The sequence below is a fragment of the Lithobates pipiens genome, unplaced genomic scaffold, assembly GCF_037356315.1.
Source record: "Lithobates pipiens isolate NorthernLeopardFrog02 unplaced genomic scaffold, aLitPip1_a1.2 Scaffold_28, whole genome shotgun sequence".
Classification (NCBI taxonomy): domain Eukaryota; kingdom Metazoa; phylum Chordata; class Amphibia; order Anura; family Ranidae; genus Lithobates; species Lithobates pipiens.
The window spans coordinates 56,698,672-56,722,139 of NW_027507789.1; the positions used below are offsets into that span (position 1 = coordinate 56,698,672).

A 23,468-nucleotide genomic window follows, 5' to 3' on the forward strand; every position below is an offset into this window, starting at 1 on the left:
TTCTTGTAATATTTAGCTATTTTTATTATTAAATCAATTTTGGTATTTTTACACGAGAACTGAACGGATTTTCTTGGAACTTTCCTCATCAATATGAATTATTGAAATATAGTTATTAATACAGTAATAACTCAATTTCTACAGGTTTAAAGCACCACCAACACCCAAGGCCCATTTTTTCTGCCCCTGTTTAACAGGGGCATGTAATTACAATTTTTGAAATAATATTTAACAGCAGGGCCCGTTCCTGTTCCCAACAAGAGTAACTGTGTGGGGTTACAGTGTTCTGGCACCAACACTTAAGGCCCAATTTTCTGCAGAGTATATAGTGCATATGGGGTGTTCACAGGAAAGTCGAACGCCCATGTAAAGTCCCATAATGCACTGGGAAATTGCAGTGCATTAACAGCTGCTGATTGGCCAAAGCATGCACCTGACTTGCATGCTTTGCTAATCACAACGCCCTCTGCTGTGAGAACCATGATTGGCCAAAGGCAGGGTGCCTTTGGCCAATCATGGCTCACAGGGCTAAGGCCAAACCCCACACTTTGTAAGGCTGCTTACACAGCGGCTGTACATAGTGTAATGAATGAGAGCAGCAAAATTAAATTTCTAAAGGAAAAAATGTAATTTAAAACTGCTGTAACGTATTGTCGGATCCCGGCAATATACATAAAAATCATTGAAAAAAAACGTTGCGAGTTCTCCCTAGTCCATTATCAGGCTCTTCAGGTTTGGTATGAATTTTAAGGGGAACCCGTGACAAAATGTAAAAAGAATGGCATGGGGATCCCCCCAAAAACCATACCAGACTCTTATCCAAGCTCGTCCTGTATGAACCATGCCAGGCCACATGCCCTCAACATGGGAAGGGTGCTTTGGGGTCCATCGGAATCTGGAATTCCCCTTTAACAAGGGGGGCCCCCAGATCCCGGACCCCCTATGTGAATGGATATTGGGTACATTGTACCCCTACTTGTTCACCAAATTCTCACATACATTTTTTGCCTGTTTGCATTTTCTGCTTCAAACTAAACTGGGGGGGTGTTCGGCTCATCCCTACTCCTGACAGAGCCAGAACAGGGATCACACAAATCCTGGCTCTGTCAGGGGAGTAGAGAGAGTGATTGTGTGTTCCTTGTAAGTAGGAACAATGATCGGTCTCCTCCCCAGTTAGTCCCATTCCCCCACGGTTACAACACACACTGAGGGACCACATTTAACCCCTTGATCGCCCCCTAGTGTTAATCCCTTCCCTGCTAGGGACATTTATATAGTAATCAGTGGCTATTAGCACTGATCGCTGTATAAATCTCAGTGATCCCAAAAAGTGTCAACGTGTCCGATCTGTCCACCGCAATGTTGCAGGACGCTTGCCCTCAACAAATTACCTTGTCCCCATGTTGATGGGGACAAGGGCCTCGTCCCCACAACCCTGACCATTGTTTGTGGAGGTCTGTGGGCAAGGGGCTTATCGGAATCTGGAACCACCGGGCAAGGGTTGTGGGGATGTAGCTTTGGGGGGACCCTAAAGCACCCTCCCCATGTTGAGGACAAGCAGCCTGGTATGGTTCAGGATGGGAGTCACTTGCTCGACCCCCCCCCCACCTTATCCTAGCCTGCTAGGCTTCTTGCTCAGATAAGGGTCTGGTATGGACCGGGGTGGGTTTCTTTTTTTATTCTGTCACAGGGTTCGCCTTAACCACTTCAGTACACTTTATTATATACTGTACACTGCCTGCACTGTATATATATTCTACACTGAACACAGAGCACAAAGCAAGGTCTATAAAGACATGGATGAGCAAGTTTGGGGTGGAGGAACTTGACTGGTCTGCACAGAGTCCTGACTTCAACATGATAGAACCCCTTGAGATGATTTTCTCATCCAACATCAGTGCCTGACGTCACAAATGCGCTTCTGGAAGAATGGTCAAACATTTCCATAGACACACTCCTAAACCTTGTGGACTGCCTTCCCATAAGAGTTGAATCTGTTATAGCTGCAAAGGGTGGGCCAACTCAATATTGAACCCTACGGACTAAGACTGGGATGCCATTAAAGTTCATGTGCATTTAAAGGCAGGCGCCCCAACACTTTTTTTTAATATAGTTTATTTAAAGCACAAGAGTAAAATCACCCATGTAGCTCTAACCTACTCATTTGTAAATGAGTTCAATACATAGGAAAAAATGGGTAATTCTTCACCATACATTAATTGAACTGAGTTCAAAAAAGAGCTCAAAAAAGAGAGGTAATATAGTATATTCATTAAAACTAGAAAAGAAAAATTGTCAGACCAGCTAAAAAATGCTTTGAAAATCCAGGTTTGAAAAGTTCCAGATTTAATTTGTAACTTTTTTGCTTATAATTTTGTATATTCGCATTTACTATCACTGACTTGAAGAAGAGGAAAAAAGAGACATCTGAGGTCTTTAAGTAGGTGGGCTTTAGGAGTGGGGGTGGCATGTTATGTTATATATACTGAAAACAAGATGCAGAAGTATATAGGTGACGAAACCTCGCAGGTGAACCACAGCTAGAAAGAAATCTTAGAGGAAATGTTGCTGAAGACATTTATCTGTCTCATGTGCTCTGTCACTATGGCCTTAGATGTCTGTCTCAAAAGTAAGTAAAAGTTTTCTTTGTTTTTCACCATGTTATATTTTAATATACTGTATATGCTGTACTCTTTCTAGGATGTATTTTAGTGATGGAAATATAAAGGAAAAACACAAAAGACATAAGATTGAATTTAGAAACCTTGTTAAAAGGTCTGTTTTAGCCCTCATTCACACTGGGATGTAATTGAATGTTAAATCGCACAGATGTGAACGGGGGCTTAAAGAAATTTTAGAGCATATAACAATAAACAATCAACTCACATGCAAAAATAATGCATCTGTTAGCAGCTAAAAAGACACAAAATGGATCACAATAGAATTGATGCACGGCTATTCTAAGACACAGGCTGGAGGGGCTGTAGCTGGCAGAAATCCTCCCACATCATGTTATTACCAAAAATTATAAAGATTTAATTTCAAATATATCAATGAAAAAATAAAAAAATAAAAAAATGTGTGCATAATATTATTCACTCTAAAGGGAAAAGGGATCGCATGAAGCACACTGGTGGTGGATTTGTGGTGCAGTTATTATCCTTTAATAGAATTCCACAAGGATGTTCAGCACTTTATATTTGGACTTTTTTCGCTTAAAGGACTCATTTAATATTATGCAATTTGACATTTTTTTGATTTTTTTTTTAGATATATGGGGCACTAATTTGATTATATTTATGTTTTGCGCTACTGCAAAGTATCTATTAGTGTTTTGCTATGGAGAATTTTACATTCTAATGCCGCGTACACACGATCGAAATTTTGGTCGGAAAAAGCTCTGATGGTTTTCCTGACGGAATTCCTATGGGATTTTTTGCTCAAGCTGTCTTGCATACACAGGTCACACCAAATTCCGACAGTCAAGAACGAGGTGATGTACAACACGTACGATGGGACTAGAAAAAGGAAGTTCAATACCTAGTAGCCAATAGCTTCCATCTCGTAGTTGAATCTGAGCATGCGTGAGTTTTTGCGCGTCGGAATTGCATACACACGATCGGAATTTCTGAAAGTTTTTCCGTCTGAAAAATTGAGAACATGCTCTGAAATTTTTGCTGGCAGGAATTCGGCCAGCTAAATTCCAATGGAGCATACACGCGGTCGCATTTTCCAATGAGAGCTCTCATCGGTCTTTTGCTGGCTGAAATTCCGATCGCGTGTATGCGGCATTATTTCAAATATATACTGTATTTATTGGCGTATAGCACTCACTTTTTCACCATGAAAATTGGGTGCAAATAGCATGTACGTGTTATACGCTAATACTTCAATTTTAGCCGCCTCGAAGGGGACAGGGAGGGGGCCGGGACGAGCGCTGTCAGATTACATACAGGGAGAATCTCCTGTTTACTTGGCGGCCTCTATAATAGGAAGTCCCGTCTCCTGGGCTGCCATTGGATCACTGTTCTGTCTATCATAGGAGATTCCCACTGTATGTAATCTGTTGGCGCTCATCCCGCCCCCCTTCCTGTCTCCTCTAGGCTGCAGATGGGCATCGATCAGGCTGCACTGATGGCAATGGTGAGGCTGCTGCATTGAAGGCAATGGTGAGGCTGCTGCATTGAAGGCAATGGTGAGGTTGCTGCATTGATGGCAATGGTGAGGCTGCTGCATTGATGGGAACTGATGATGCTGCATTGATGGCACTTGCAAGGCTGCAGGTGGGCATTGATCAGGCTGCATTAATGGCAATGGTGAGACTGCAGATGGACACTGACCTGATTTTGCTTCAAAGTTCCTTATTTAAAATTTAAAGGGGTTGTAAAGGTTCATTTTTTTATTTTTTTAAATAACCAACATGTCATACTTACCTCCACTGTGCAGCTCGTTTTGCACAGAGTGGCTCCGATCCTCCTGTTCTGGGGTCCCACGGCGCCTCTCTCAGCTCCTCCATGCAATAGCTAACCCCCTCGGGAAGCTCTCTCTACAAAGAGTGTATGTCTCGGTCCTGCCCCCCGGCGGCCGCATCATTTGGATTTGATTGACAGCAGCGCAAGCCAATGGCTGCGCTGCTATGAATCTATACAATGAAGAGCCGAGAAGACCGGGCCGAGAAGAGCCGAGAAGCCAGCACGTTCTCGACGTGGGACTTTCGAGGGCTCAACTAAGTAAACCTGGGGGCTGGGGGGCCTGTAACTATCAGATATTTTTTCACCTTAATGCATAGGATGCATTAAGGTAAAAAAAACAGAAGGTTTACAACCCCTTTAAGTTTGTTTCTTGAAACTTCCCTCTTAAAATTAATGTGCATGTTATATGCCGATGAATACAGTATTCATATTGCAATTTAAAACAGTTTATTGATAGTAATAATTTTTTTACTATGTATCCCAAAGGCTGTTTTTTTTTTTTTGAACAGAGCAGTAACAGAGGACTAGAAGCTCCTCCTGCCACTGTTTCCCTAAAGATGGGCTGGGAAAGAGCTAGGTCATATGACAGCTGTATGTTAATTAGGAAAAAGGGTACTTTTTAAAATTAAAATAATTACAGTGCCACCATACACTAAGAAAGAGAAGGAAAGAAAAGAGAAGGGACACTATAAATAAGCTGTGTGTGTTTTGTATCACTTTAATCAAACCACACAGGCAGTTTGCTATCCTGTCATGCACAAACATCTTGTTCCAGGGTAGAGCATCTTTCCTAAGCAGACTGGGAGTTTTAGGCTGGATTCACACTGAATCGGTGTGAATGGGTTTGATTTACATGCAGATTTGTGTTGGTTTTCAGAGCATAGTGCAATTTTGTGGTGCGATTTGTGCATAAGACAGTGTAATTGTAATGGAAGTTTAATCTAATTTCAGATGGTATTGGATGCAGCTGCAATTTTTTTCAGGCCAATAATACCAGCTATGTTCGCACACATGTGAACACAAGATGCGATTTCACTGTGGTTTACATGGTACAGTAGCACCATGCGATCCAGTCGCTGTGCATTTTGTAAAGTAGTGCATGCACTACTTTTGGTGCGGTCTGGCCTGATTCCAACCCATTCAAACAAATTAGCTGCACTGCACTCAGATCGCATGTGAATCACATAGGAATAAACAGCGCATTCCTTTGTGATTCAGGGTGTCAACTGGCCCTGAAACTGGGACAAATATATCTCCCCATCCTGGACACAACCCGTAGTTTTTCCTGCTTTCCTTTCACAGTTGATTTACTAACTTACAGCCTTGTTTAGAATTGAAGTCTAAAATTGCAGACATGGGGAAATACAGTATGCAGTCGAGCTGTGTTCCTGTCACCCATCAACTGCCCCCCCCCCCCCCCCACACACACACACACACACACCGAAACACATAGACACACACACTTAAGCTGCAATATGCAGCCTACATTTCACGGCTGCGATTCTTCGTTTCACGCCTGTGGCAAAGTTGAGCCAATTTGTAGCTATACATTCAAGTCAATGGGGAAGCCCCACAAATGTCCCACAACAACATGCAATGCAGTTATACCAACTACTAGACCTTTTTTATACTCTCTCCCAAATGTCCATTTGCCATTATATAGCTAGCTGAGAACCCAGGGAGGCAGGGGCGATGCTAGGGGGTGGCTATTGGGGCTATAGCCCCGAATCTGAGACCCATATTATTATTAATATTATTATTATTATTATACACGATTTATATAGTGCCAACAGTTTACGCAGCGCTTTACAAAGTATATAGGGAGGACAACTGAGTCTCTTGCCGTAGGGTCCCTGCCTATCCAGCAGGTCGTGGGTGCTGCAGCAGGCGGGCTGGCTGCATGAGAGAGGCGGAGGAGAGGAGAGAAGCGAGCAGGTGGACGAGCAGAAATTACATCTCTCTCTGTCCGCTCCACATCAGCGCTCTTCACAGCTGGGCCTCTTCAATTTGGGAGCGAGGTGTGGCAAGCAGCAGAGAGATGACATCATCTCTCACTGCCCACCACACATCAGTGCTCTTCCGCCCTCACAGCACAGTGGAGTGGAGGTCACTTGCTTCTTGTCATCGTGGAGCTCCACTTTCCAGCCAGACCCCCTTGCTTCAATGTGGGAGGTGTGGCGGGGAGCAGCAAGATGACATCATCTCTCACTGCCTGCCCAGCATAACCGCTCCCCTGATCTCACTAAATGGACCAAAGCTGTCAGCCTGCCACCAATGCAGCATCAATGCACATTTGGTGGCACTGGCTGGCATGGCAACTGACAATCCACATCAGTTGGCAAGTGACAACCCACTTCTGATGCAAGTGACAATCTGCAAATGGTGGCAGGAGATGTGGCAATCTGCAAATGATGCCAGGAGACGTGGCAAGTGACAATCTGCAAATGGTGGCAGTCGACATGGCAAGTGGCAATCCACATCTGCTGCCAGGTGAAAGTGGCAAGTGACAATCCACATCTGGTGGCAGGCGACATGGCAAGTGACAATCCACATCTAGTGGCAGGTGATGGTGGCAAGTAACATGCTGCATCTGGTGGCAGGCGATGGTGGGAAGTAACACGCTGCATCTGGTGACAGGTGATGGTGGCAAGTGACACGCTGCATTATAAACTAATATCTCAAGCTTTAAACACCTCACAGAGCACTGTTCAAGCCATCATCTTGTAGCACCTTCTACCTTAGGTGCTAGAGTTAGATTTTTGGCCAATGCAGGTAAATTTAGGCAGGCCAAGCTAAAAGCTAGGCCTGTTTGTTTTGATCTGGGAGCTGGGGACTGGTTTAGTGTAGGCTGGTGACTTGTAGGTAATATTCCTTCTTGGCTACCTTCCTCTGGATTTGAGAAGATTCTGGAAGCAGAGGATGGGAAGAGAGATGGAGCTGTCTGGGGTGTGTTAAGGAGCCTTAACCAATCACCAACTACATGGTTGACAACATTGTAAAAAAAGATTTAGGGACACTTTTTTGGCTGTAGGCGGAGTCGCATTATAATTAGATGGTGGGGCATGCGTTTGTTGGCATGGCATAGGAAAAAAATGACAATGTGGCACGCTGCGCTGAACAATGGGCTTTGTTTACGTGAGATAGTGGGCGTGGCTTAAATGTCTCAAAGGGGGTGTGGTTAGAGTCTCAGATGAATGAGGGATGGAGAGGGAAAGGGGGGGAGAGGGAGAGAGATGGAGGGACAGCAGCCCCAGATTCTACACCACAATAGAAATATGTGTATTCCAGAGTTAAACAATCAGCAGATAAAGATACTCCAAACACCTGGTGTTAGTGCTTCAATCATCCCTGTACCATGGTTATTATGGTGTCAGGATGATTGAAGCGCATTATTTCTATTATTACTTTGTAATATAAAATGAAATCATTTAACTCTCCATAATGCAGACTCAGTGGGACCCCTCGGAGTGTCACCTGTCACATTGCCTACCACCAGCAGAGTCCGTCCTTGCATCAGGTGTCCCCAGCAGAGTCGGACCTTGCATCAGGTGCCCCCAGCAGAGTCGGACCTTGCATCAGGTGCCCCCAGCAGAGTCTGTCCTTGCATCAGGTGCCCCCAGCAAAGTCCGTCCATGCATCAAGTGCCCCCAGCAGAGTCCGTCCTTGCATCAGGTGCCCCAGCAGAGTCCGTCTTTGTGTCAAGTGCCCCCAGCAGAGTCCGCCCTTTCATCAGGTGCCCCCAGCAGTGTCCCTTCTTGCATCAGGTCCCCCCAGCAGAGTCTGTCCTTGCATCAGGTGCCCCCAGCAGAGTCCCTCCTTACATCAGTTGCCCCCAGCAGAGCCAGTCCTTACACCAGTGTCCCCAGCCTCAGTCCTTACATCAGTGTCCCAGGCAGAGCCATAGTTACACCCTGTGCATAGTTACCCCTCTCCCCCTAGTTAACCCCCTGTACATAGTTACCCCCTGTACATAGTTACCCCCTGTATATAGTTACCCCCCTGTATATAGTTACCCCCCTGTGCATAGTTACCCCCCTGTGCATAGTTACCCCCCTGTGCATAGTTACCCCCCTGTGCATAGTTACCCCCCCTGAACATAGTTACCCCCCCTGAACATAGTTACCACCCTGTACATAGTAACCCCTCCTGTACATAGTAACCCCCCGTACATAGTTACTACCCTCCCCCCGTACATTACAGTTACATCGCTTTACACCGAGAGAGACAAGAGCAGAGCAAACTCCATGAGCAGCGCCCTGTGTTCAGTGGAGAGGCGAGGGTCCCAAAATTGGGATTGTCCTGGGAAAATCATGACTGTTGGCAACTATGCAACTAGGATTGGCAGGGGGCAGACCTACATAAATACCTTGGGTCAGCCGAACTAGGGAGGAGTTGTTTGGTGGAAGAACTGAGAGATGGAGTGTTAGGCTCTCATGTCCTTGGAGGGAGCCCCCCTGTCTGGAGGGGAATGACCTTGGGCCAGGGGCTCAGAGCTGTGAAGGAACCCCACACAACCCAATGGGCGTCCTGATCAGGAGCAGGAGAGGACAATGGAGAACACTGCTGGGCAAGTCTTCAGGAGTGATCCGCCAGGTGTCGGTGAGTGACCGGCACATTCAGGAGAGCTGGGAGAAGCATACCATAGTGGACTGGGAGTCTAAGATGGATGTAGAGCCAGTGGAAGAGACTGTGATGTTACTGGCATTGAAGTCAGGCTGCTGCATCCAGGAGGGCTGGCAGAGCCTGCACAGGACTGACTGGGATCAGTAGTACACCTCAGTACAGCTACCACTAAAGACTTCTGTTTCTATTGCTATTGGTTCCTACATCAAAGGTGCCTGTGGCCCCTGCCAGCAAATGGCAAATCCTTTATGTTGGGCTTTATTCAGAGTTGGGCTTAACCATGTGCCAGTTGTGCCAGGAAACAAGTATTGCAAAGGAGAGAAAGTAACAGTCTACAAATAAGTCTTGTGCTGGAGAAGTCTGGAGCTTTAGAGGATTTGAATAGAGGTTTCAATCAATCATTTAATCCTATTGATTTTGGGCATCCCATAACCCCTTTACCCCATCCAAGTATAATCCCTCAATAAAATAACAAAAATAATCTTATGGACTGTTCATTGTCTGGAGAGTGACTGGAAGTGAATGCCAGGCTGGGGCAGTGTGACAGGTGGAACTATTACACTCAGCGGCCCCACGGGGGTATGGCTACATCTGAAAATGGAAAGAGTATGGCACAACTGCAAACCTACCAAGACATGGCCGTCCACCTAATCTGGCAGGCCAGGCAAAGAGAGCAGAGATCCGAGAAGCAGCCAAGAGGCCCATGGTAACTCTGGAGGAGCTGCAGATATCCACAGCTCAGGTGGGAGAATCTGTGCACAGGACAACTATTAGTCGAGCACTCCACAAATCTGGCCTTTACGGAAAAGCGGCAAGAAGAAAGCCATTGTTGAAAGAAAGCCATAAGAAGCCCTGTTTGCAAGTAGCCATGTGGGGGACACAGCAAACATGCGGAAGAAGGTGCTCTGGTCAGATGAAACAAAAAGCAAAACATTATGTGTGGCGGAAACACTCCACATCAATCTGAACACACCATCCCCACCGTGAATGTCACGTACCTGGTGATGGAGCCTGATATGCAGAGGACGGCCTCTCTTACAGCTCTGACTCGGAGTCCCTGATAGAGCCGACAGGAAGCACCGAGATGCAGAGTCGCACGAGTGCCTGGTAGGATCGCTGAACCTGGAGCTGGATCGGAGCACTCGGCCGGGCTGTAGAGGTGTCTGTAGAAATCCCAGAGAAGTGGTAGGCAGGTAGCTGGGACAAGTAGACAACTGATCCCTCCAGGCAATGCAGCAGAAGGGATGGTGGCACCCTCAAGGCTGAAGAGAAGGCAAGTAAAGGCAGGCCGGGTCATACACAACGGGCACATCAGGAACAGGGGCTGAAGCGGAAGCAGAATCAGATTACAAGCCGGGTCGTCAACAGGCTGGCAGCGGAGTGGCAGAAGGAGCAGGCAGGTGCGGAGTGGGGGACGAGCCGGGGTCAGATGCAGGCAGGAAACAGGAACGTCAGGAAGCAAGCCGGGTCACAACAGGAACAGAAGTCAGGTAGCTAATTGCAGGTTACACAGGGAACGCTGTAGAGCAGACAGCACTGAGCCTGGAAACTGGCTGAGTTTAAATAGCCCGTTTGGGCGGACCAAGCTGTCACATGGTGCATGCACACCAATGGCATCCTGACAGGGGCAGAGGTAATAGGTCATCTTCTTCTGCAGCCATCTTGGGTGCTGGAATGCCCTTCCTGACATGAAGAGGTAACAGGTCGTCTTCTTTGGCAGCCATTTTGGGTGCTGGCATGCCCTTCCTGACACTGCCCCTCCCCAAAGGGCAGCCTCCGGATGCCCAACTTGGCCCACTTGTCAGGATGGGAGTTCTTAAAAGCCTGAACCAAATCTTGGGCATGGATATTACCTTCGGGTTCCCAGGAGTTGTCCTCTGGCCCATATCCTTTCCATTTTATCAGGAACTGGATCTGATTTCTTCTCTTCCTGCAGTCTAAGATTGTTTCTACCTCAAATTCTTCCTCCCCGTCAATAATTACAGGTTCAGGCGGGCCAGAACTTCGTCCTAGAAAGGGGTCAGGAATGGCAGGTTTCAACAAGGTTATGTGGAACACAGGGTGGATTCTAAATGACTCAGGCAACTCTAATTCATACGCAACCTCATTGATCCGTCTCTTCACCGGAAAGGGTCCTATAAATTTAGGGCCCAGTTTCTTCGAGGGACAGGCCAGTTTCAAATTAGTAGTTGCTAGCCACACTTGGTCACCAGGGTTCAAGATCAATTCTCCTCTTCTTTTCCTGTCAAAAACTTCCTTATTGTATGCCTGTGTCTTGGCCATTGTTTCCTGTAGTAGTCTGTTATTGGCGTTGAAGAAATTTATAGTTTCGGAAACAGCTGGTACAGGGGAATCTGGAATTGTATTAGACAAAAAAGAAGGGTGGAAACCGTAGTTTGCAAAAAATGGAGATTGCTTTGTAGCAGAGTGTACTGAATTGTTATAAGAAAACTCGGCCAGGGGAAGCAGAGAAGCCCAATCGTCTTGAGAAAATGAGGAGAAACATCGTAGGTACTGTTCGAGGGTCTGATTAGTCCTCTCTGTTTGCCCATTTGTTTGTGGGTGATATGCAGAAGAAAATGAAAGTTCAATCCTGAGCGAATCACATAAGGCTCTCCAGAATCTGGATGTAAACTGCACCCCACGGTCGGACACAATATTGGCCGGAATCCCGTGAAGCCTTACGATCTCCTTGACAAAAATTTGAGCTGTTTCTCGTGCAGATGGTGTGCCCTTCATGGGCAGGAAGTGTGCCATCTTAGACAGCCTATCGACAACTATTGTGGCCCTCAGATGGGGGGAGTTCTACAATAAAATCTATTGAGATCATCTTCCAAGGTCTACTGGGAACTGGTAAGGGTTTTAGAAGACCCCAGGCTCTGGATCTGCTGGTTTTATTGCGGATGCAAGTGGTACAAGATTTTACATATTTCCTACAATCCTTCTCCACCCCCGGCCACCAAAATGTCCGTTGTACTAATTCAGTTGTCTTGCCAATGCCAAAGTGACCTGCCAGCACATGATCATGGCATCACCCCAGGATGGCCATTCGGAGGTCTTCTGGCACAAAGACCTTGTCTTCGTGCCAAAGTAGCCCATCCTTTGCCAGTAGAGAGACCCCAGCTGGTGAAGGGTTCCTTACTAGAGTTTGTTTAATTTGTTTTATTAACTCTCCTTGAAGCAACATGAAGTTCCCAGGGGATAGAATGGTATCAGGAGATGAGATTTCTTCAGGTTTGCTGAACATGCGTGATAGCGCATCGGGTTTTGTATTCTTCGATCCGGGCCTGAATGTTAAGTGGAAAGTGAATCTAGAAAAGAATAGTGCCCACCTGGCTTGTCGGGGTTTCAATCTTTTTGCTGTTCTTAAATACTCGAGGTTCTTATGATCTGTATAGATCAAGATTGGGTGTGCAGCCCCTTCTAGCAGGTACCTCCATTCCTCCAGAGCGGCTTTGATGGCCAAAAGTTCACGGTCCCCGACGTCATAGTTCCTTTCAGCATTAGACAGCTTGCGGGAAAAAAAAGCAACTGGATGCAGTAGAGCCTTAGCTCCCTGCCTCTGAGATAATATTGCTCCGACCGCTGTTTCTGAGGCATCCACTTCCAAGACATAGGGTAGGGCTGGATCAGGGTGTTTCAGGACAGATGCAGATGTGAAAAGTCTTTTTAGGGTGTCAAAAGCTTTCTGAGCTTCCGGAGACCAAGAGAATCTTGTACCTTGCTTGGTTAAACTTGTAATGGGGGATATGATTGCAGAAAAATTTCTGATGAATTTTCGATAAAAATTTGCAAACCCCACGAAACGTTGGACACCCTTCCTATCACTGGGCTGTAACCTTCTGGGGATCCATCTGGATGCCTTCAGTGGAAATGATTAAACCCAGGAATTGGATGCTTTGGCGTTCAAATACGCATTTCTCTGGTTTTGCATAAAGTCCGTGTTGTCGAAGGCGACTCAATACATTTTTGACGTGACTACGGTGGTGATCTAGAGAGGGAGAGAAGATTAGTATATCATCAAGAAAAACGACAACAAAAAGATCCAGGAAATCTCGAAAGACATCGTTGATGAAGTGCTGAAAAGTAGCGGGAGCATTGCAAAGTCCAAAGGGCATTACGAGGTATTCGAAATGCCCAAACCGAGTGCGGAACGCCGTCTTCCATTCATCCCCCTCTCGTTTGCGAACCAGGTTATAAGCACCCCGAAGATCCAATTTTGTGAAAATAGTGGCCGTACCGAGTCGCTGGAATAGTTCAGGCACAAGTGGAAGAGGGTAACGGTTTTTCACAGTGATCTTATTAAGTTCACGGTAGTCCACACAGGGGCGTAATGAGTGGTCCTTTTTTTCTACAAAGAAGATCCCCGCACCAGCAGGAGACGTGGAAGGGCGAATGAACCCCTTTTTAAGGTTCTCATCAATGTAGTCCTTCAAAGCAGCAAGTTCAGATTCAGATAGAGGAAAGATCCTGCCAAAAGGAACTTCAACCCCAGGGAGGAGCTCAATTGGACAGTCATAGGCCCTGTGGGGAGGAAGCGTTTCTGCCCCCTTTTGGCTGAAAACGTCCAAAAAGTCATGGTATGCCACTGGAACAACTTGGCGAGCTTCGGACTCCACATCGATGCACAGCAGGGGAGATTGGTTCTGATGATTCTCTTGCCAGCAATGCTGAAGGCAATAGGGGGAAAGAAACTTGATTTCTTCCGTAACCCAATTAATGTGAGGGTTATGAGCTTTTAACCAAGGCATACCCAGAATGATTGGGAACAGAGGGGAGGCAATGGCATCTAGGCGTAAAAGCTCTTGATGGTTCTTGGCAATGGTGGTGGATAACGGGATGGTTTCATGAGTAACCAATCCAGATTTAATGGTGGATCCGTCTGCCAGATGTGCAGAAAGTCTCTGAGCCTTGGGTAGTAGAGGAATGTGATGTTTGGCAGCAAAAGCTAAATCTATGAAACAGCTGCAAGCTCCAGAGTCAATTATAGCGGGAGTCTGGATAACTCCTCCTGGGAGCTGCAACAAAATGGAAAGAGCAAGATGAGCAGAGTTATTGGGTAGAGATGGAGGAGAAGCGGATGTAACTGAGAGGCACTTACGGATTTTGACTGGGCAAGACCTCACATAATGTCCTGATCCTCCACAGTACAGGCAAAGATTTAGCTGGCGTCTGCGCTGGTGTTCTTCCGTAGTCAAAGAAGGGCGGAGGAGACCAAGCTGCATGGGTTCAGATGCATCTGAAGCAGATGCGGCAGGAGCAGGTGAAGCAGGACTGAAAGAACCAGGCACTCTTGGAAGCATCCATACTGGGCGTGACTGGTCAGTAGCTCGTTCCGACCTACGTTCCCTTAGGCGATGGTCAATCTGGATTGACAAATTTATAAGTGTCTCCAAGGTGGAAGGAACACCTGTTCGTGCTAGCTTGTCCTTGAGCTGATCAGAAAGGCCCATGCGAAACCGGTAACGCAGGGCAGCATCGTTCCAGCTGGTATCGGAACTCCATCGCCTAAATTCAGAAACATAGTCCTCCACGGCCCTGCGACCCTGCCGAAGCGTGTGAAGAGCAGCTTCCGCAGTAGCGGCTTGCTGGGGGTCTTCATATAACTGAGCCATGGCTCCAAAGAAAGAGGCCAAGTCCATCAGAGATGTAGCCTTTTGTTCAAGGAGTCGGTGGGCCCAGGCCTGCGGTTCCCCCTGAAGCAAGGAAATGACAAACCCGACTTTGGTGGCTTCCAGGGAGAAGGTGCGTGGTTATAGCGAAAAATAGAGTTCGCATGCGTTGCGAAAAGCTCTGAACTTGTTGCGTTCTCCTTGGAACTTTTCAGGAGTTGGAACTCTGGGTTCAGGTGGAAGCATAACAACTGCGGGGGTTGCTGGCATCCCAGAAGTGGAAGGTGCTTGAGCAGGAGCAGAGGCAGACAAGGTCTGTATTTGGCCTTCCAGCTGGGTATAACCATGTTGTAAGTCTTTTACGGTTGGGTTAATCCGGCGAGGTGTTGGCAGAGTTCCTCCATAGGAGAGGGTCCTCGCACAGGCTCGGACATGGCTGTCTGCTACTGTCACGTACCTGGTGATGGAGCCTGATATGCAGAGGACGGCCTCTCTTACAGCTCTGACTCGGAGTCCCTGATAGAGCCGACAGGAAGCACCGAGATGCAGAGTCGCACGAGTGCCTGGTAGGATCGCTGAACCTGGAGCTGGATCGGAGCACTCGGCCGGGCTGTAGAGGTGTCTGTAGAAATCCCAGAGAAGTGGTAGGCAGGTAGCTGGGACAAGTAGACAACTGATCCCTCCAGGCAGGAGTGCAGATGCAGCAGAAGGGATGGTGGCACCCTCAAGGCTGAAGAGAAGGCAAGTACAGGCAGGCCGGGTCATACACAACGGGCACGTCAGGAACAGGGGCTGAAGCGGAAGCAGAATCAGATTACAAGCCGGGTCGTCAACAGGCTGGCAGCGGAGTGGCAGAAGGAGCAGGCAGGTGCGGAGTGGGGGACGAGCCGGGGTCAGATGCAGGCAGGAAACAGGAACGTCAGGAAGCAAGCCGGGTCACAACAGGAACAGAAGTCAGGTAGCTAATTGCAGGTTACACAGGGAACACTGTAGAGCAGACAGCACTGAGCCTGGAAACTGGCTGAGTTTAAATAGCCCGTTTGGGCGGACCAAGCTGTCACATGGTGCATGCACACCAATGGCATCCTGACAGGGGCAGAGGTAATAGGTCATCTTCTTCTGCAGCCATCTTGGGTGCTGGAATGCCCTTCCTGACATGAAGAGGTAACAGGTCGTCTTCTTCGGCAGCCATTTTGGGTGCTGGCATGCCCTTCCTGACAGTGAAATATGGTGGTGGCAGCATCATGTTGTGGGGATGTTTTTCTTCATCAGGGACAGGGAGGCTGGTCAGAGTTGATGGGAAGATGGATAGACCCAAATACAGGGCAATCTTAGAAGAAAACCTGAGGAGTAACAGATGTCAGCTAAAATGGTGGTGTAAAAGGTATATATGGTATCCCAAAACTAGGTGGATGCTGCCTTCCTCAGATGAAGTATTCCGAAAAGAACTAAGAGAAAAACAGAAATGGAAGGCACGCACACCTAGTGCATTACCAGAGATAATTTAATAATAAGACATTTTTGTATAAAAGTGGATACTCACAAAATGCAACTGACAAAGGGCCATAAACACAGTACATGAATATGCACAGAACACAGGGTACAGCTCACGCGTTTGGGGGGGCACACCCCCTTCCTCAGAACTAGGCTAGTCTCATACACCATGGGCAAGTGCTTTAATAGGGAATGGTGGAATTGAAAATTGTGTGTCAAAAAGAGTCACATCCTCAAAGGGATAGAAAAAAAAACTCCATCCTAAATACACAAATAAATAATGATGATTCAAATCCATGATATGTTTCACATTCATTTATATTTAGTTATACGAATACAGGTGTAGAAACACATAAGCAAAAAAGGATGCAGAATTGATAAGTGGGTCAATCCATGTCTGACTTCTACACGCCTGTAGTAGCTTGGGGGGCACTCAGAGATTTAAAAAAAAATGTTTTTGACTAGAGCTACACTTTTAAAATGTACCAGCTCAAAATTACAAACAGATTCTACTTTGTGTACGGGGTTCCCCTTAATATCCGTACAAGACCCAAAGGGGCTGGTAATGGGCAGGGGGGGCTACCCATGGCATTTTTCTCAATGATTTTCATCCGTATTGCCGGAACCAGATATTACATTAAAACCGCAAGCAGTTTTAAATGATTTTTTTTCCGTTTTTGGAAAACATAGGGAAGGGTTATCACCCCTGTATAATTTTTTGGGGCGTCCGTCTTTTTTCATCTCACTTCCTGTTGTCTCCTTCCGTTTGCAAGTAGGAGACTTTGTAAGTTGGATGTTTGAAAGTAGGGGCCTGCCCTATATGCTCTGCAGAAATGGGAGCCTAAGGTGTTGGTGTTGCCATAACAATGTAATCCCTCAAAGTGACTCTTGCTGGAGTGCCCTGCTGTTAACGATTTTATCAAGAATCGTAATTACATGCCATTGTTGAACAGTGGTAGGAAAAACCGGGCTCTGGCTTGGTGGTTGTGGTGGAGATGCTGGTGCCACAACACTATAAGTCCTCACAGTTACTCTCGGTGGGCACAGGAACGGGCCCTGCTGTGAAATATTATATCAAAAATCGTAATTACATGCCCCTGTTAAACAGGGGCTGAAAAATTGGTCCTTAGGCACTGGTGCCATGACACTGCAACCTCTCCCATATACTCTATTTGGAGTGCAGGAATGAGCCCTGCTGCAAAGCATTGCATCAAAAATTGTATTACATGCCCCTGTTAAACAGGGGCTGAAAAATTGGTCCTTAGGCACTGGTGCCACGACACTGCAACCTCTCCCATATACTCTACTTGGAGTGCAGGAATGAGCCCTTCTGCAAAGCATTGCACTCTAATTACACACCCCTGTTAAACAAAGGCTGAAAAATTGGGCTGGTGGCATCACCCAGAACCAAAAATGTTCCTCCAAGATATCAGAAGGATCATTGAGGAGGAAAAGGATAGTCAGTCAACATAACAGGACAGTCACTCAGCATCAGCATAGGCAGTCTTGAAGGGATGTGACATTTAAAAAAAAATATTCAGTTACATCAGCTTCAGGTGCTTGGTAGCTGGTGGTGATCCAAGACTGATTCATCTTTATGAAGGTCAGTCGATCAACCGAGTTGGTGGACTGTGATCGGTTACAAAGCCTCCAGCAGCACTGATGGTGCGTTCCAAAAGAACACTGGATGCAGGACAGGCCAGTAGCTCAATTGCATACTGTGCAAGCTCTGGCCAGTGATCCATCCTCAAGATACAGTAAGCCAGAGGATTTTCGGTGGGAAAGGTGTCCAAGTCTGACCTTGCCCCTAGGTATTCCTGCACCATGTAAATCAGACGCTGGCAATGGTTGCTGGAGCCGATCATACCTTGGGGCTGCGGACTAAAAAATTGTCTGAACACATCGGTCAGACGGCCACCTTCTCCACCGCTCCTTCTGACCGAAGCCTCAGCAACACGTTGTCCAGGACCAGGAGTTTGTAACCTCCCAGTCTCTGGGAACACGTTGCACAGACCTTTCTGCAAGGCCTCCCGGAGATGTCTCATCCTCTGCTCCCTCTTCGACGGCAAGATAAGGTCGGCAACCATACCCTTGTACCGTGGATCAAGGAGAGTGGCCAGCCAGTAATGGTCCCTCCGATCATACCTTGGGGCTGCGGACTAAAAAATTGTCTGAACGCATCGGTCAGATTGCCACCTTCTCCTTCTGTGACTGACCGAAGCCTCAGCTAAACATTGTCCAGGACCAGGAGTTTGTAACCTCGCTGTCTCTGGGAATGCATTGCACAAACCTTTCTGCAAGGCCTCCTGGAGATGTCTAATCCTCTGCTCCCTCTGCGATGGCAAGATAAGGTCCGCAACCTTACCCTTGTACCGTGGATCAAGGAGAGTGGCCAGCCAGTAATGGTCTCTCTCCTTGATCCGAGGAATACGAGGATCCTTCCGCAGGCTTTGCAGGATCAGGGAGGCCATGCAGCATAGGTTAGCTGAGGCATTCGGTCCGGAGTCCTCTGGGTCACTAAGGACAACATGATCCGCAGCCACCTCCTCCCAGCCACGTACAAGTCCATGTGTTTCTTGGGACTGTAAATCATCCCTAAAAGACTGCTGCTGCTGATGCTGAATGCCAGGCTCCACCTCCCTGCTGACACAAGCCTCCTCCTCCTCCTCGTCCTCTTCCTGTGTGATGGGTGGGACAGCAGGAACACTGTCTGGATAAAGGGGGCCTTGAGAGGCAAGGAAGTCCTCCTCTTCCTGCCTCTGTTCTGCCTCAAGTGCCCTGTCCATTATTCCACGCAGCGTATGCTCCAACACGTGGACAAGAGGTACAGTGTCACTGATACATGCACTGTCACTGCTCACCATCCTCGTGGCCTCCTAAAATGGTGACAGGACAGTGCATGCATCCCTGATCATGCCCCACTGGCGCGGTGAGAAAAAAACAAGCTCCCCTGACCCTGTCCTGGTGCCATAGTCGCACAGGTACTCATTGATGGCCCTCTTCTGCATGTGCAGCCGCTGCAGCATGGCCAACGTTGAGTTCCACCTGGTGGGCATGTCACATATAAGGCGGTTCTTGGGCAGGTTCAACTCCTTTTGGAGCTCAGCCAGCCGTGCACTGGCATTAAATGATCGGCGGAAATGCACACAGACTTTCCTGGTCTGTCTGACATCATGTAAGCCCGGGTACCTGCCCAAGAACCGCTGCACCACCAGGTTAAGGACGTGAGCCACACAGGGCACATGGGTCAGTTGTCCCTGTCGGAGGGCGGAGAGGAGGTTGGTGCGATTGTCGCAAAGCACCATTCCTGGTTTAAACTAGCGTGGCGTGAACCACCTCTCGGCCTGCCCCTGCAGAGCTGACAAAATATCTGCCCCAGTGTGGCTCCTGTCCCCCAAACAAACTAGTGCATGGCATCTTTTTGCCTGCGTACTTGCATAGCCCCTTGAACGCCTACAGAGTTCTGCTGGTTCTGAGGACAGAGCTCTGGAAGAGGCCATGGAGGAAGAAGAAGAGGATGGGGTGGAGGAGAGAGGTGTGTCACAACCAGTAGTAGCATTTTGGAGGCGTGGTGGCGGAACAACCTCCAACACTACTGCACCTTGTCCTGCATCCTTTCCAGCTGCCAGAAGAGTGACCCAATGGGCCGTGAAAGATAGGCAACATCCCTGTCCATGTCTGCTGGACCATGAGTCAGTGGTAATATGCACCTTACCGCTGACCGCCCTGTCCAGCGAGGCAAGGACATTGCCTTCCACATGCCGGTAGAGAGCCAGAATCACCTTCTGTGAGAAAAAGTGGCGTTTGGGGACCTGCCACTGAGAAACCGCACATTGCACAAACTCACGGAAGGGGGCCGAGTCTACCAACTGAAAACAATTTAGCCAAGCTAGCATTCAACCGCTGGGCATGTGGATGGCTGGTATTGAACTTCTTTCAACGGTCCAGCAGCTGGGACAGGGAAATTTCCCTGCTACAATCGGACGTGGGTGTACTGCTAGCAGAGTGCCTGCAAGTACTTGGCTGTGACACACCTAATTCTACACCTTCATTCCTCTCAGTGCAGGTTTCAGAGAGGACTGAAGGTCTAGTGGGGTTGAAGATCCCAGCTGATGAAGAGCAAGGACAGGTCCGCTTTGTTTTTTGGTGTAGGTCTTTAACCACCTCAATACAGTGCACTTACACCCCCTTCCTGACCAGACCAATTTTCAGCGCTCTCACAGTTTGAATGATGATTACTCAGTCATGCAACACTGTACCCATATGAAACTTGCGTCCTTTTTTCCACACAAATAGAGCTTGCTTTTAGTGGTATTTAATCACTAGGGTTTTTTTTATTTTTTGTGCTATAAATAAAATAAAACGTAAATTTTGTGAAAAAAATGGCTTTTTCTTTGTTTCTGTCATACATTTTTGCTAATTAGTAATTTTTCTTCATATATTTTGGCCAAAATTTATACTGCTACATATCTTTGGTAAAAATAACCCACATTAGTGTATATTATTTGGTCTTTGTAAAAGTTATCATCTATTGTGCCAATCACTGAAAATTGATCACATATGTTTAGGCCTTCAGTACATCAGGTGTATCTCATTTCTTGAGACACTAACACGTCAGGAAAGTACAAATACCCCCCAAATGACCCCTTTTTACAAAGTAGACATTCCAAGGTATTAAGTAAGTAGCATGGTGAGTTTTTTTAAGTTGTAATTTTTTCCCACAATTCTTTGCAAAATTAAGATTTTTTTTTTATTATTTTTTTTTTTTACAAAATTGTCATATTATCAGGTTATTTCTCACACACAGCATATGAATACAACAAATTACACCCCAAAATACATTCTGCTACTCTTCCCGAGTACAGCGATACCACATGTGTGAGACTTTTACACAGCCTGGCCACATACAGAGCACCAACATTGATGTAGTACCTTCAGACGTTCTACGAGCAAAAATGACGCATCTCATTTTTTCAACCACCTATTACACTTTTGAAGGCCCTGGAGTACCAGGACAATGGAATTTTCCATAAAATGACCCCATTTGAAAGCAAATGAAAGCAAACACCCCAACGTATAATCTGTGAGGCATAATGAGTCTTTTGAATGGTTCATTTTTTTCCAGAAGTTTTTGGAATATGTGGAAAAAAAATGAAAACGCATTTTTTTTTACACAAAGTTGTCAATTTATAAGATATTTCTAAAACATAGCATGTATATAGCAAAAATTACACCCCAAAACACATTCTGCTACTCCTTCCGAGTATGGCGATACCACATGTGTAGGACTTTTACACAGCCTGGTCACATAGAGAGGCCGAACATTGAAGTAGTACGTTCAGGCGTTCTAGGAGCATAAATGACACATCTCATTTCATTCCTACCCATCACAGTTTTGAAGGTCCTGGACCACCAGGACAATGAAATTACCCACAAAATGACCCCATTTTGGAAAGCAAACACCCCAACGTATATTCTATGAGTCATGGGCTGCAAATAGGTACTCGGGTACTCTGATGGGCTGGAGATAGGTACTCTGGTACTCTGATGGCCTGGTGACAGGTACTCGGGTACTCTGATGGCCTGGTTGCAGGTACTCTGATGGCCTGGTGACAGGTACTCGGGTACTCTGATGGCCTGGTGACAGGTACTCGGGTACTCTGATGGCCTGGTGACAGGTACTCTGATGGCTTGGTGACTGGTATTTGGGTACTCTGAAGGGCGGTGACAGGTACTCAGGTACTCATATGGACTGTGACAGGTACTCGGGTACTAAGATGAACTGTGACAGGTACTCAGGTACTCAAATGAACTGTGACAGGTACTCAGGTACTCAGATGGACTGGGACAGGTACTCAGGTACTCAGATGAACTGTGACAGGTACTCAGGTACTCAGATGGACTGTGACAGGTACTCGGGTACTCAGATGGGCTGTGACAGCTACTCGGGTACTCGGATGAACCGTGACAGGTACTCGGGTACTTTGATGGGCCGTGACAGGTACTCGGGTACTCTGATGGGCTGTGACATATACTCGGGTACCATGATGGACCATGACAGGTACTCGGGTACCCTGATGGACCCTGACAGGTACTCGGGTACCCTGATGGACCGTGACAGGTACTCGGGTACTCTGATGGACCGTGACAGGTACTCGGGTACCCTGATGGACCGTGACAGGTACTCGGGTAATCTGATGGACCGTGACAGGTACTCGGGTACTCTGATGGACTGTGACAGGTACTCAGATGGATTGGACAGGTACTCGCGTACTCAGATGGACTGGGACAGGTACTCGCGTACTCAGATGGGCTGTGACAGGTACTCGGGTACTTGGATGAACCGTGACAGGTACTCGGGTACTTTGATGGGCTGTGACAGCTACTCGGGTACTTTGATGGGCTGTGACAGCTACTCGGATACTCGGATGAACCCTGGCAGGTACTCGGGTACTTTGATGGGCCGTGACAGGTACTCGGGTACCATGATGGACCGTGACAGGTACTCGGGTACCCTGATGGACCGTGACAGGTACTCGGGTACTCTGATGGACCGTGACAGGTACTCGGGTACTCTGATGGACCGTGACAGGTACTCGGGTACTCTGATGTGCCGTGACAGGTACTCGGGTACTCTGATGGACTGTGACAGGTACTCGGGTACTCTGATGGACTGTGACAGGTACTCAGGTCTTTTCATGGACTGTGAAAGGTAATCGGGTACTCTGATGGACTGTGACAGGTAATCGGGTACTCTGATGGACTGTGACAGGTACTCGGGTACTCTGATGGGCTGTGACAGGTACTCTGGTACTCTGATGGGCTGTGACAGGTACTCAAATACTCTGATGGACTGTGACAGGTACTCTGATGGACTGTGACAGGTACTCTGATGGACTGTGACAGGTACACAGGTACTCTGATGGACTGTGATTGACAGGTACTATGAGGGGTGGTGACAGGTCCTCTTTATTGGGGGGGCAATCAGTGTGATTGGTGTACACTGTAGGCGATAATGAGATGTTACTGCAATCTCCTCCTCACACACGATCGGTGTGTGAGGAGGAGAACCCGGTAACATCTCGTTACCGCTGTTTGTTTACATTTTAGTGATCGGCTGTGAAAGGATCACAGCCGATCACATGGGTAAACAGCCGGCCAATGGCTGTTTACCAGCGTCGGTGACGAGCGGTGTTCCCGGAGAACATGCCTCCAAAGTGCACGCGTAGCGTGCTCGCGCGCATGCGCCGTGCACAGTGGGGGTGTG

At 47.3% G+C, this 23,468-nt stretch overlaps 1 protein-coding gene across 1 annotated transcript in view; it reads left to right on the forward strand.

Moving 5' to 3' along the window:
* Nucleotides 1-2,516: 2,516 nt before the first annotated feature.
* LOC143935411 (uncharacterized) overlaps nt 2,517-23,468 on the forward strand; it is a 152,020-nt gene continuing 131,068 nt past the window's right edge. Inside the window, exon 1 of the mRNA XM_077459251.1 lies at nt 2,517-2,629. Within this exon, the coding sequence (XP_077315377.1) occupies nt 2,563-2,629 (67 nt within the window). The 5' untranslated portion in view covers nt 2,517-2,562. The remainder of the gene's footprint in view (nt 2,630-23,468) is intronic.